Raw genomic sequence first — 13,082 nt, 5'->3', positions numbered from 1 at the left:
AAGGGCTTCGACCTCTAGAATTGTAAAATTTATTGTCACATCACGACATTTTTGTCGAGGTATATGAAGGCAGGCACTGCCTTTCTATTCGCTATTTTCTATTTGATGCTTCACACATTTCTATATGACACGTTACATAATGATCCGTACAAAAGAGATTGCAAATTCATCCCAGCCATGGCAAACTTGATCAGTTAATTAATCAAAGTAAAAAGCCATAGTTGTCATCCAATACATTAGTGAGCTTCACCATCGAAACCTAAGAACAAAGCATATAGGCTTATTTCACTTGATAACAAACCATATATGACAGAGAAAGAAAGTGAATACATTGTAAACTACTTGATATTCATTCTCTTTTCAAAAAGAAACCAACATAGATTCAAGGAGGATTTAGGTCAAAGATATGTGCTCTTTTATTGCTATATTAACATAAGATGATATTTTTTTTTAATTCATGTTTCACTTCATACAGAATTCCACTGTAGAACTATGACCATCATGAGACAGTGTTTTATTACAATGACCAATAGTAACAATAGAACAGTTTGTAGTTCCTATCTCCATTAGATGGTCCGTATGGGTGACTTCCGGACACGCTATTTTTGTTTCTTTTGTCTTCATCATCTGTAAACACTGTTTCTTCTCTCACGTACATCCCCTTAACTCGCTGACAGTAGGTAGTATGCCTCAACAAATAGAACGGTTTAGATTTTGGAAGTCGGATTTCTGTTGAATAGGAACCGTCTTTTCTAAAATACAATGTAGGATACTCGTGAACAAAATGTAAAAAAAAAAAAAACTGTTACGTTTATGAGAGCCTGTTTCTAATAAGGGTTATACGCTACGGGATAGTATATTTATCGATATATTGGCGTAAGGCAGTTAGTTGAGTTGTGATTGACAGAGACTAAGCGTAAGAACTTCAAAATGTTAGTCCATATATCAATTAAATAACGCATGTTATCAATGATTCGATGCATTATCGGTAACTAATACAAACACCGAAGTTTCTGATCATTTCTGTTATTTCCTGTTGTAACTGTGCTCACATGTTCAATTCATAAATAAAACCATGCATATGACAACATTCCATTTTCTTTTCCTATATCTTTTAAAATGTACCTGCAGCAGTAGTCAATTTCTGTATTCCTGCCAAACCTTCCACTCGGTAATTCTCCTCCTGCACTGTTTTTATTTCTAGAGTCTTCGTCATCCCAATGAACGGTTCCACTCCGGAAAGCTTGAATTACATACCGGATGTTGTGTAGATTTATAATATAAATTCATATAACTATTACAGAATGTATTTAGGAATACTCTTCAATGAAAGGTGAAGATAAGCAACAGTGATCAATATCATGCAAGGTGAAGATAACGAACAGTGATCAATCTCATAACTCCTATAAGGAATACAAAATAGGTAGTTGGGCAAACACGGGTCCCTGGACACACCAGAGGTGGGATCAGGTGCCTAGAAGGAGTAAGCATCCCCTGTTGACCGGTCACACCCGCCGTGAGCCTATATCCATAATTATATATGTAACTTCTATACAAAATAGAAAAAAGAATAGTTGGGCAAATACGACCTTCTGGAAATACAAGAGGTGAGATCTGGCCTCAAGACTACAGACTGAGAATATTCTTAAGCTTTAATTTCAAATCCATCTAACTTTTGAACTACTTTTGATAAACAAATAATAATTTCAGTACACGTTTGGATTTGAATTTTTGATTAACCTTCAATTTTTTTTAACATTTTTGCTAGATGAATCTTAATATATAACTAATCGTAATTTTGCCTTAAGTCTATTCTGGGACTATGGTCTTGAGGTCACAAGCCTAGAAGTAAGCATCCCCTGTCAACCGGTCACAACCGCTGTGAGCCCTATATCCCTATCAGTTAAACGGAGTAAACCGTAAACAAAATCAGTGTGCCAATAAATTAACAATATTGGATTACATGCATGTAATTTAATTTTACTTGCAACAAGCAATATGATTGGCTGGCCACACTAGAAAAAATAGATTATATTGCATAATGTAACTTGATATGGGGATACACCCCTTTGACAACCAAGATGGAATTACTTTTTATACGTCGCAACACTGTTAGGTTGTTGGGCTTAAATTGGAAGTAAACGAAATTAAACGTGCAACGTTAACATAAAATCATTTTTGCTTTTAGACAAACAATTTTTATGATGTCAAATAAGGCGTATATTTTGTTACAAGTAACTTTCTACAAAACACTAGTGATAGAAGTTCAATATGAAGTCTTATGCAACGATATTATATGGGAAACAATGGTACATCAAGTATTAACAAATTTTGTTGTTTCACTATAAAATATATTTTCACTGCGGGGTATTTCTTGATCAGAGTATTAAGATACGTCATTTGTTACAAAATTTACCAGAAGTCGGATTATAAATTGTAAAATGCACCAAGTTAGATTATATCGTATAAAATTTGTCAAAATTCGCTACTTTCCTTAATTGACATCAAACATATATTGAATGGAGAAAACCGTAATCCATACCAATGACAAGGAATGAAATTATCTTCACTATTTGCAAAAAGTAATTGATATTGAGGGAAGAGGTGCGAACAAACATTTTCAATAGTAAGAAATATATCATGTTTAATTACCTCCAGGAGGACATGTATTCCCATGCTTCAGAATACAGTAGTTTCCACCGGGCCAATAACCCTCGTCATTAAAATCATCGGGATCCTTGGTGCAGTAAGAGAAATTCAGATTCCTAGGATTGTTTCCACTGATGCCTGGACAAGCAGATTAATTTCAAACTTAATAATTCTGCATTATATCAGATTCAGTCTCGTATAAGCGACACGTAAGAGATATATTTGATGTATAAATGATTTAGATACCAAATGACGTCATGAAGGTGGGTGTAGATATATTTATTGTGTTATTCGGTTATACATTTGGTAATCCAGAAAGAAAAGGTGAATATTACTTTCATTTCCCTTTACCAACGTTTAGATATGTACATCATTATCAAATATAAGGGAAAGCCAAAGATAGGTGACTTCCAGCTGTTACGTTGAAATAACTTACAGATCATTAATATCTCTATCATATGTACTGTAAAGTATTTGTATTAGAAACTAAAGAAAAATAGAAATAATGAAATGCGTTTATTTTGTTGTTATAAATGCAATATGAATGTCGCAAACATTACAGAAAATAAGCATAACTCATTCCCGCAATGTATGCGACCTTCATCACCGCTTTAACAAACAAATGATAGTATTTCACTAATGAAACATTATCTGCGCATGTGTTTTACATACACAAATAAGATTCTGCCTTACAGGCTTTCATAACATGGTGTATATATGATATCAGTCAATTTGAAATCACGAGAGCTCACAAAGGCTGCAGTAAACTCTTTTGAATTGAAGATATCCATCCACAGTTCAAAAATGAAAACAACTAGAGCAAAGCTCGTTGCAAAGCAACGAGAGGTCTTCCTTCGGAGCTGTGTGACATAACTTTTCAGTCCCAATAAAATGAAGAAAAAAATTACTATTTAAATTTATGAAATTTATGGCTCAGGACATACAATAAAGGTTTATAGGTGTTACCAATATTTTGTCATACAACAAAATTATGATAGCATAATATTCAGACTGAAGAGAATAATTCATCGAGTTTGAATTATTTATACATACAAATCAAATAAATTGCTCTCAAATCTTGAATATTTGTTAAATTTTAATATCTATCAGCGTAAATACATGTATGTATATTATGTACACAATGCGCACAGAAGTCGCGTATGAATTTCATGCCAGGGACACGTGCCGAAGTTACATAATTTGGACCAGGAGTTCTGAATCAATGTTTAATTAAAGTCATTGTTTTTAAACAATAAAACAACAAATCATTTGAAATGAGACTGGTCGGCTATGGGTTTCTGAATATTCTATACGCATGTTTAGATTTGGTTTAATCATGATTATAAACTATTGATCTCAAAACATGTTCAGAAATAATTTGTTATGTTTGAAAAATGTATCCATTTTCTTTTTCAAAACGAAGAATTTGAGTAAAGCTTGTGTGTTCAGTTAAAGTAGTGTGAAATCACAGATCGCTAGTCCAGCAGCGATGAATCTCCGATATTAAACACACATTCAATTAGACATGATTGAGAAACGAACTGTATATTAAATTGCAGATTTTTAAATTGATGCCTGACTCAATGCTCTAGAGTTCTGAATTTAAAACAAATCAAACGTAAGACCAGGGACGTATAAACAAGTATATACATCCCCGGAAAGACTGAATTATTCGAAAAATCCAATATGATCAAAAACATAACATTCTGTGTTATATTTAGGACGACAATGTTTACTTTGTGTACATGCCCTGGTTCACACGCGATGGTTCCTCGAGGCGGTTACGTAATTGTAAACAAAAACAAATCCCGTGGTGTATGTAAGATGCGTGTAGTTAATGACTGAGTTATTCTATGCTTGAAGGTTTGTTTCTTCAATTAAATATATCGTTGTTTTAATAACAAACGTAAAAGAGATAACCTTTTCCTCCTTTTTTCTTTGGAACGATTGTTTATATTAAAGCTACTAATGATGAAAAAAGAAAATTGTCGATAGATGATTTTTAAAGGAACCATAGATCACGATAAAACCTTATTTTAAAAGAATATTAGCATTTCATTAAGTCAGATTTATCAATTAAAGCAAGTTTATTTAAGTTATACGCATATCCCCCCCTTCACCTACCTAATGATACGGTTAACTGTTTGCGGGTCAAGCTTTTTACTCATATATAACACAATAATCGAGCAAAATATTATTTTTATGAGATCAATAAGATGTTAAAGAACAACTTTTCCAGCAAAAGCCATATCGAAATATTTACCGTTTTTGAGTTATAAAGCGAAAACTTTGAAGATCCTCAGATCCCTAATGTAAGGGGCCAACCCCTTTTTAGGGATAACAAAAGAAAGCTCTTAACATTTTGCACAACTTTTGTTCTACACGTCTTAACAAAATATTTTTCGTTTAAAAGATACAAAGGAAAATATGTGTATTTTTTTGCTCCTTTGGAAGTCCCAATTTTTGAACCCTGTCAACCACCATTTCGAACGCTGTAATCAAAAAACAAAAAGCGATGTGCACAACTACAATGCTCCCACTTTTCATTTTCAATGCATTTTTTGTTCAAGCGTATACAGTCTCGGAGCCTTTGTCTGGAAACCAAAGCCCCTAAAATTTCATTCAAAGGGGAATAACTCGTGAACAGAAGGGAATTTCTGAAATGTAAAACATGATTTTAAAATTGTTGTGTAAAGTTTATAAACCCTGAAAGTTTGAGCAAAATCCATGCAGAAATGAGCGAGATATGAAGCTTCAAAGTTAGCGTCTAGGATAAAGAGAAAAAAAAGAATAATAAGAATAATCTTAACCAGCACAATCAGTAGAAGGTCTTCCGTTGTTACGGAAGACCTTAATTACTGTTTAATTTCATCCATTCATGTTTTAGATTAACTACTTCAAATTGAAACTGCATCCAGTTTCACTTTCTTTACTTCAGTAAGTCACTACCAATGCTAAAACTTTTAAATGGGATGCTGCGTTGGGGCAGAACTTGGGCCTCTGAGTTGTTAAGTGAAAGTTTTAACGACAATGATACTGCAACCGCTTTTGCTGAAAGTGACTCTAATTTAAAACGCATAATCCGTATTCCTTCAGCTTTTCTACAATTGTTTTTTCCTGCATAAGTTATATTGAATAGTATTATTTGAAGCAAATTTATCATTAACCTTAAAGGATTGAATTAGGACATAAACAATGCATGAATTGAGATTTTTTTTACTTTTAGTGATTCAATACAATATAAAAGAAATGTGATAATAATTAAAAGGTAGCATTAATAAAAAGGGACAATCATGCTAATGACTGATTGATTGATTATATATTGTTTAACGTCGCCCTCTCAAATATTTCACTCATGCGGAGAGGTCGCCATTGTCGGTGAAGGACTGTAAATATTAGGCCTATGCTCGGCGCTTACGGCCTTTGAGCAAGGAGGGATATTTATCGTTTCACATCAGCTGTGACACGGGACCTCGGATTTGGAGGTCTCGTCCGAATGACCGTCCCATTCATTCTCCTCTCACGACAGGCAAAAGGTACTGAGAACCTATCGTAATCCGGATCCATATATGGCTTTTCTCGTAGAACAGAAACATACACACTATCGCTTCCATGAGCATTTCTTTTAATGTATTGCTGATGTACTTGGAAACATGACGCTTGTATGTTGTCAAGATATTTGAGGGAAACACTGTTATAAGAAATGTATGTGAACATGAGTATTGTACTTCTTATTCAGAAGTCGTGTGACTGTTTACCAAAGAAGTGATGTCCGTCTTCTATATCGTTTTTGTTATTTTTGTCCTCATTGTCCTGGTGTCTCCATCCCTCCAGCCACCCACGAGGACATCCGGTCATTGGCTTGACCAAAGTATATGTTCCCCTTGGCCATTTCACTTAATAAAATGTATAATGAGAGTGATCTGTTATTCAGCATATATCTAATTACATCAGAAAAGTTCTTAATAAATATCATTTGTATATTTTTTATAGTAATATTGTAATTTTGCTAATGAAAAAAAACCCACAAAAAATAATACACAGAAAAAAGAAAGATTTACAGAGCTTAATTTTGTAGGTACCGGGTATATATTTGTGCTTAATTCAAGTATACCCATCACGTTTGTCGCGGGTACATATGCATATGCCTTTACAATCAAATAATACAACGGGGATGTATGAAATTTTCATTGAAAGTATTTGATATCGCATACTTACATATCATAAAGAAAAACGATATCACATAGTTATGCCCAATAGGAGCGACGAAATATTCTAAGGTCAGTTGTAAATAATTTTAACAGACTTACAGGGTTTAAGGTGGTTAATGAACGATGGTGAATGTACTATTAAAGGGAAATCTAGGTATTAAACATTATATCAATCACTTATTAATCTCAGTTTGCATCATGAGGGTACCATCAGTTTATCTTTCGCTATGATAGTTTACCATATCATATGTGTACTCATGTCTGACAAATTTCACTTTCTAAATTTAAGAATCCTGTAAATATAGAATGACAAAGTAAACAAAACACCCCCGTGGACTCTCGCACTATCTTCCGGACTTCGGAAACATTGCTATAAAGGATACAAAATTATGAGTAGGGGAAGCGGAATCTTGGAAACATCAGATGTGGGATAAGATGGCTAAGAGGAATAAGCACCCTCTGTTGACCTGTTATATCCGTCGTGAGCATGATGTCTTGTTCAGATAAATGGGGTAATTGTTAATTAAAATAAGAATGTAAAGAATGGTACAATAATTGATATGAAACACACAGAAACAACACTCAACCTAATGACAGGTTGTATTTGCAAATAAGATTATTATAACGAACATAGCATTTTCGGAGCGGTCAAGAAAGATGAAGATAACGAACAGTGGTCAATCTCATAACTCCTATCAGCAATACAAAAAAACAGAGTTGGACAAACAAGGACCATTGGACATACCAGAGGTGGGATCAGGTGCCTAGGAGGAGTAAGTATCCCCTGTCGACCGTTCACACCCGCCGTGAGCCCAATATCTTGATCAAGTAAACGGAGCTATCCGTAGTCAACGAATGTGCAACGAATGGCCTAGCAATCTGTATGAAGCACGTCAGACAGCATTTGACCCAATGATGAAAGGTGAAGATAACGAATAGTGATCAATCTCATAACTCCTATAAGCAATACAAAATAGATAGTTGGGCAAACACGGACCCCTGGACACACCAGAGGTGGGATTAGGTGCCTAGGAGGAGTAAACATCTCCTGTCGACCGGTCACATCCGCGGTGAGCCCTATAACCTGATCAGGTAAACGCAGTTATCCGTAGTCAAAATCAGTGCGCCATATTCATATGATAGGTTCTGCCATATATTATATGATAGGTTGTAAAGGCAAACTAGATTGTTATAACGACCATATAATTTGCACAATGCTAACTTGAACCTAGAAAGTGGAAACCCCAGTACCATTAACGTGTTTTTCAGTAGCTTACCTTGATATAAAAAGTGATCATACGCATAAGAAGCTTTGCGCATCGAATCAGTTGAGAGATATAAACATCATATGCAAGTGATAATGGAATATTGCTACATGAATATGAGAAGTTGACGATAGAGAAGCTGAAATCATCCCGTTTTTCATTAAGTTGATTCGCTAGTTTGCCGTTAAAATTTATTTTCAATAAAATATCTAAGTATGAAGCAAAAGTGGACAAAGAAACACAATTCGTGCTCATGGGAATTCCAACAGACTGTTGGAGGACCTGATCACCAAAGATTAGGAAGAAACATGTATTGTCAATTGTCTAGTATATTTTTATCTTAATTCTCTAATTTTAAAATCATTTGCACAAGGTGAATGATTCTTTAGTAGTAACCAAATCAAACAATATGTTAACAAGTAACTTGGTAGAGGACATATGCAATATCAAGTTGTCAGAGAAATATTACGTAATGAATAATAATTTCATTATGCAATATTTGATCAAATTTGTTTATCCAAGTTTCATAAAAAAAAACCAGAGAAATTATGAAAACGGGAAATTAACGACCTGTATATATTCCTATAAGGAATACAAAATTAAGAATGATATGATAAATGAAAATTTCATAATGCAATAGTTGATGAGTTTTGATTATTTGATTCTGACAAAAACACCATACCTGCTGAGATGAGAGCAACAAAACAGAGTAAGAAAATTGCATTCCTAACTGTGAAACCGTCCATCTTCTGATAATGACCAACCTTGATCCTGAAAATATTAGAAGTTTCAGTTTCGATTTCTATTTTATAATTGATAATTTGTCAACAAGATCCTTAATTATACATACAAATATATAACACACGATATACATTGTTTGATGTACAGGTTTATATGCAATATATGCGTTTAGGTTCGTAAACGTAGAGGCTAAGGATATTTAACGCGAAAGGCTTTTATATACAATTGTATGCATTACGTCCGAGTAAAATAAAGCAGCAAAACGCATTTTACGTGGATTTCATATTCATCATATCGTTTGGAGTATTTGGTCTTTGTTTGCCAATTTGGTATTTGAAGATAGATAGGTGAAGATAATGAAGTGATTAATCTCATGGTTCCTTTAAGAATAAAATCAGTGAAGGACAAATACGAACCCCTGGATATACTAGATCAACTATTTATGTTACACAATACTCTATTGTACAACGTGTACATATGTTTGGTATTTTTCAAAAGGAATTAAAGCTATCGTGCACCATATTTGAGCCATGTAGTTTAACGTCAAGGCTTTTCGTGCGACAAAGAATTAAAGTAACTGATCATGTTTTAATGACGCCATAATACCAAAATAAATAACTGCAAGATCAAAACAGATAAACGAAGGAACCTTGTTATTGGGTAATGTGTAGTATTTTATCTTACGGGATAATTCATAATTTGTTCATGATATCCATTTTATGCAATATCATGATTGCTGTCAAAGTGTATATATCCGTGTGTATAGAAGGCTAAATGAATGTCTCACAGTTTCTATTCTTAAAGAATGTTCCAATTATATAAATGAATGCCAAATTATATAACACACGTCATCCTTTATACATGAAGAAGAGGGTACTACCTTGTCTATCTGGTGAATAAGTATTTTTAGAATCGTTTAAAAACAAACTAGCAGTAAACCTTCAATTCAAAGAAAGGCATAGATAACAAAAAATAATAAATCCCATAACTCCCACAAGGATTACAAAATAAACAAAAAATGGGCGAACACGGACCCCTAGACATACCATAGGAGGGATCAGGTGCCTAGGAGGAATGAACATCCCCTGTCGACCGAACACACCCGCCATGAGCCCTGTCTTGATCAAGTAAGCGGAGTAATCCTAATCAAAATTAGTGTGCCACATCATTACATATAATGTACGTTATGATTTGTAGAGAGAGTATTTCACTTTTTGTTTATACTACTGTGCTTGGAAACATCGAAAAAAAATTAGCTGCGCACAAGACAGCATCTCTATGAATGGGTGATTTAGAGTTACATATAAATTACCAAATAAACAGAAAAATTAAGACGAAAACAGGGGATAACACGAACAAATTTTGGCTGAAGATAGCCGTTTTCAAATGCGATTTCAATGTTTTAAAACTTACCGTGTTCCAGCTGATTTGAAAACCATCGTCCATGTCTCTTTTATACATGTATATCATATCATAATCAATGTGCAATTTATTCCCTGCGGAGTTGCAAGCTGTATCCTTACGCACTGTGTTGCATTAACTCACAATCCCCAATCCAGAACATTGTGTTAAATGATTGATATCAGAGAAGAAATAATAATACACGTAAGACAACATTTTCGGGGGGGGGGGGGCATATTTATTAGTACGCTCGTAAACTCAAGGATTCATATCCATCGGCAAAATAAATGAAATAGAAATAATATACAAGAATTTCCTTTGGAAAAAAAAAGGATTAAAGATATAGTTTCCATTAACTTGGATAAATTTAATTCAGATTTTGTTTCAACGTAGGGATGACAGTTTTTCTTCTTCTAATTGTCAGTGTTCTAAAAATATTTTAAAAATACATGCATTTTCTTGAATATATAAGCTAACTATAAATGTTGAATAACATAAAAATATATGCAAATCAGTTTAGCAAAATGTAAATGTGAAGTTCCCCGGATGTTTTTAAAATCGATGTCAAGTTGCCGAGAAACCGCCAAAATATTCTAGGGCTTCGTCTTGGGCTTTTTAGGGAGTCAACATCGAAATAACCTAGATACGTTCCTGTCTTGTTTTGATGGTAAAGAGCTTTACAAAATAGATAGTTATGGTTTCACTAGTTTTCAACAATTGAACACCCAAAACACATGCTGGACGTTTGACTGAGTGTCAGTGTTACATCTTGTCAATATAGTCTTTTTCATTACAATGTACTTATGGAAATCACCGAGAAGACATCTGAAATTTACAAAATATTCAGGATAAGGTTTATGGATTTCAGTGCCAATTGCACATAAGTCAATTGTAATATACTGAAGATTTTTTTTTCTATTCTAAATAGAGGTTTGACCTTCTTTTTCAACTGGTTTGTTTTCCTAAAACGCAATTCAATTGATTGATAGTAATTTAATTTTTTTTTTTTTTTTTTTTTGTGATATTAATTTTTCTGTTTTGCCTAAACTGTATAATGACTATCACCTGTTACATTTTCATTTCTAATACCCTATACACCACAGATAGAAACGTTCGTTGCACTTGCAGTCTGTTAACACGTCTGTGCTAAAACAACATTGATTATGTCAATGCAGAGTAAACTTGAAATGGATTGATAAACATATCACGTTTACCTCGTTTTGGGGGTCACTGGCATCCAAATATGCATTATACGCGCTATATTCAGAACTAAATAACAATAGTATTAGAATAGTTGTAATAAAATGACAACGATGACAATGATTATCACTATAATGACGGTGGTGATGGTGGTGCGTGGGTTTCAATATTTCCACTAGTAAGAAATTGGCATGAAATTCAACCAATTAGATACGATTTTAAAAATAGGAATTGAGAAGCCTGATCCCACCGCTGGTGTGTCCAAGGGTCCGTGTTTGCCCAACTATCTATTTTGTATTGCTTGTAGGAGTTATGAGATTGATCACTGTTCGTTATCTTCACCTTGTATTGATGATTTTCATTAAAGAGAACATGAACTAATATATTACTGATATACATTTATTCAATTACGAAGAGGTTAAGGAAATAGATATAGGTAAGTCATACAGATTGTTTGCTTGTTTCGTTTTCATCCCTTCATGCATTTTGACTCAAATTGAATCGCTCACCCCATCACGCCTACCAAAAACAAAAACAAAAGAAAATGAAAAAGCAGCTTCACTTCATTCTAATCATAACCCACTGAATAATTGTACATGTATAGCCGTAGAGACAGGGGACAATCCTAATTTAGTAACCCACTTCCGCTCTCCCTGCAGATCTATAGCTCTCTGGTAAAATACGGACCAGAGAACGGCAGATCTACACTTTATAAATACCCACCCCTTTTCAAACCTTCAATTTACGGCTCAGAAAAACAACTGCATGGCTGAATACCTCAATTGTGCGCATTTTTCTGCGCAGTAAATCAAAGGTTTTAAGAGGGGTGGGAATGTAGCTCTGCATGTTATCCCAATACTTTTCCAGAAAGTTACAGATCTGTAGATACTTTCACTCCCGCTTGCGGTCGACGTAACAAGCTACGTAAACCAACCTCCTAGTAGTGCGTGACCAAGCATATTAAATCACCCAAACATCTAGTGCAGTTAAAGATACCATGATGTCACACACTACACCGTTATTGAGAAACGATCGAACATGGCACATACTATCTTTGAAAATATTTTTTTTATGAAGCACATTCTTCACAACAAGTCTTTATATAAATGTAACTGCTCATAGTGAAGAACTATCGAACATATAGCACAGGGGAAATTCCTGACATATAGATGCATACATATATTTATATTACTTTTATAATTCATAAATGCTGAAAGTGAACATTAAGTAACAGCTAGGGCGTCCTTATAAGAATGGTTGTTTTATATTTGGCTATCATACTGGATGTTGGATTTGATATTTGAAACAGAACAAACAATGTGTAAGGTACATAGGTCTCGAAGATCACCACAGTCACTTTGCTGTGACAAAGAGATCCATAGCTGTGAGAGTAACCCGATCATAACGCTAGAACTGTCAATTGACAACTCCAGACATTAAACACAACCTGTCAGATGATGTATGTAAACTTATTCAAATGCAAATTGAAATGTCTTAATTATTATAATAATCCACCAGGGCATCCGAAGTGTTGACACAGGTGGTTATGAATGCAAAAACAAAAATCGAGAAAGACGCCTGAATATGAATTTTGCACATAGTGTATAGCCTATTT

The 13,082-nt window shown here is 34.1% G+C and overlaps 1 protein-coding gene across 1 annotated transcript; it reads right to left on the bottom strand.

The window, feature by feature from the left end:
* Positions 1–392: 392 nt before the first annotated feature.
* LOC130048505 (uncharacterized) lies at positions 393–10,320 on the bottom strand. The gene is made up of 6 exons (XM_056145355.1): positions 10,280–10,320; positions 8,808–8,896; positions 6,408–6,545; positions 2,653–2,787; positions 1,126–1,243; positions 393–752 (listed from the first exon to the last, which is right to left on the bottom strand). Exons 1-6 carry the CDS (start codon positions 10,303–10,305, stop codon positions 518–520), a joined length of 741 nt encoding a protein of 246 aa, XP_056001330.1. The 5' UTR covers positions 10,306–10,320; the 3' UTR covers positions 393–517.
* Positions 10,321–13,082: the final 2,762 nt, after the last annotated feature.

This window comes from Ostrea edulis, chromosome 7 (assembly GCF_947568905.1).
Source record: "Ostrea edulis chromosome 7, xbOstEdul1.1, whole genome shotgun sequence".
In the NCBI taxonomy this organism is placed as follows: Eukaryota; Metazoa; Mollusca; class Bivalvia; order Ostreida; family Ostreidae; genus Ostrea; species Ostrea edulis.
This window is presented reverse-complemented; position numbering and strand designations above follow the sequence as displayed.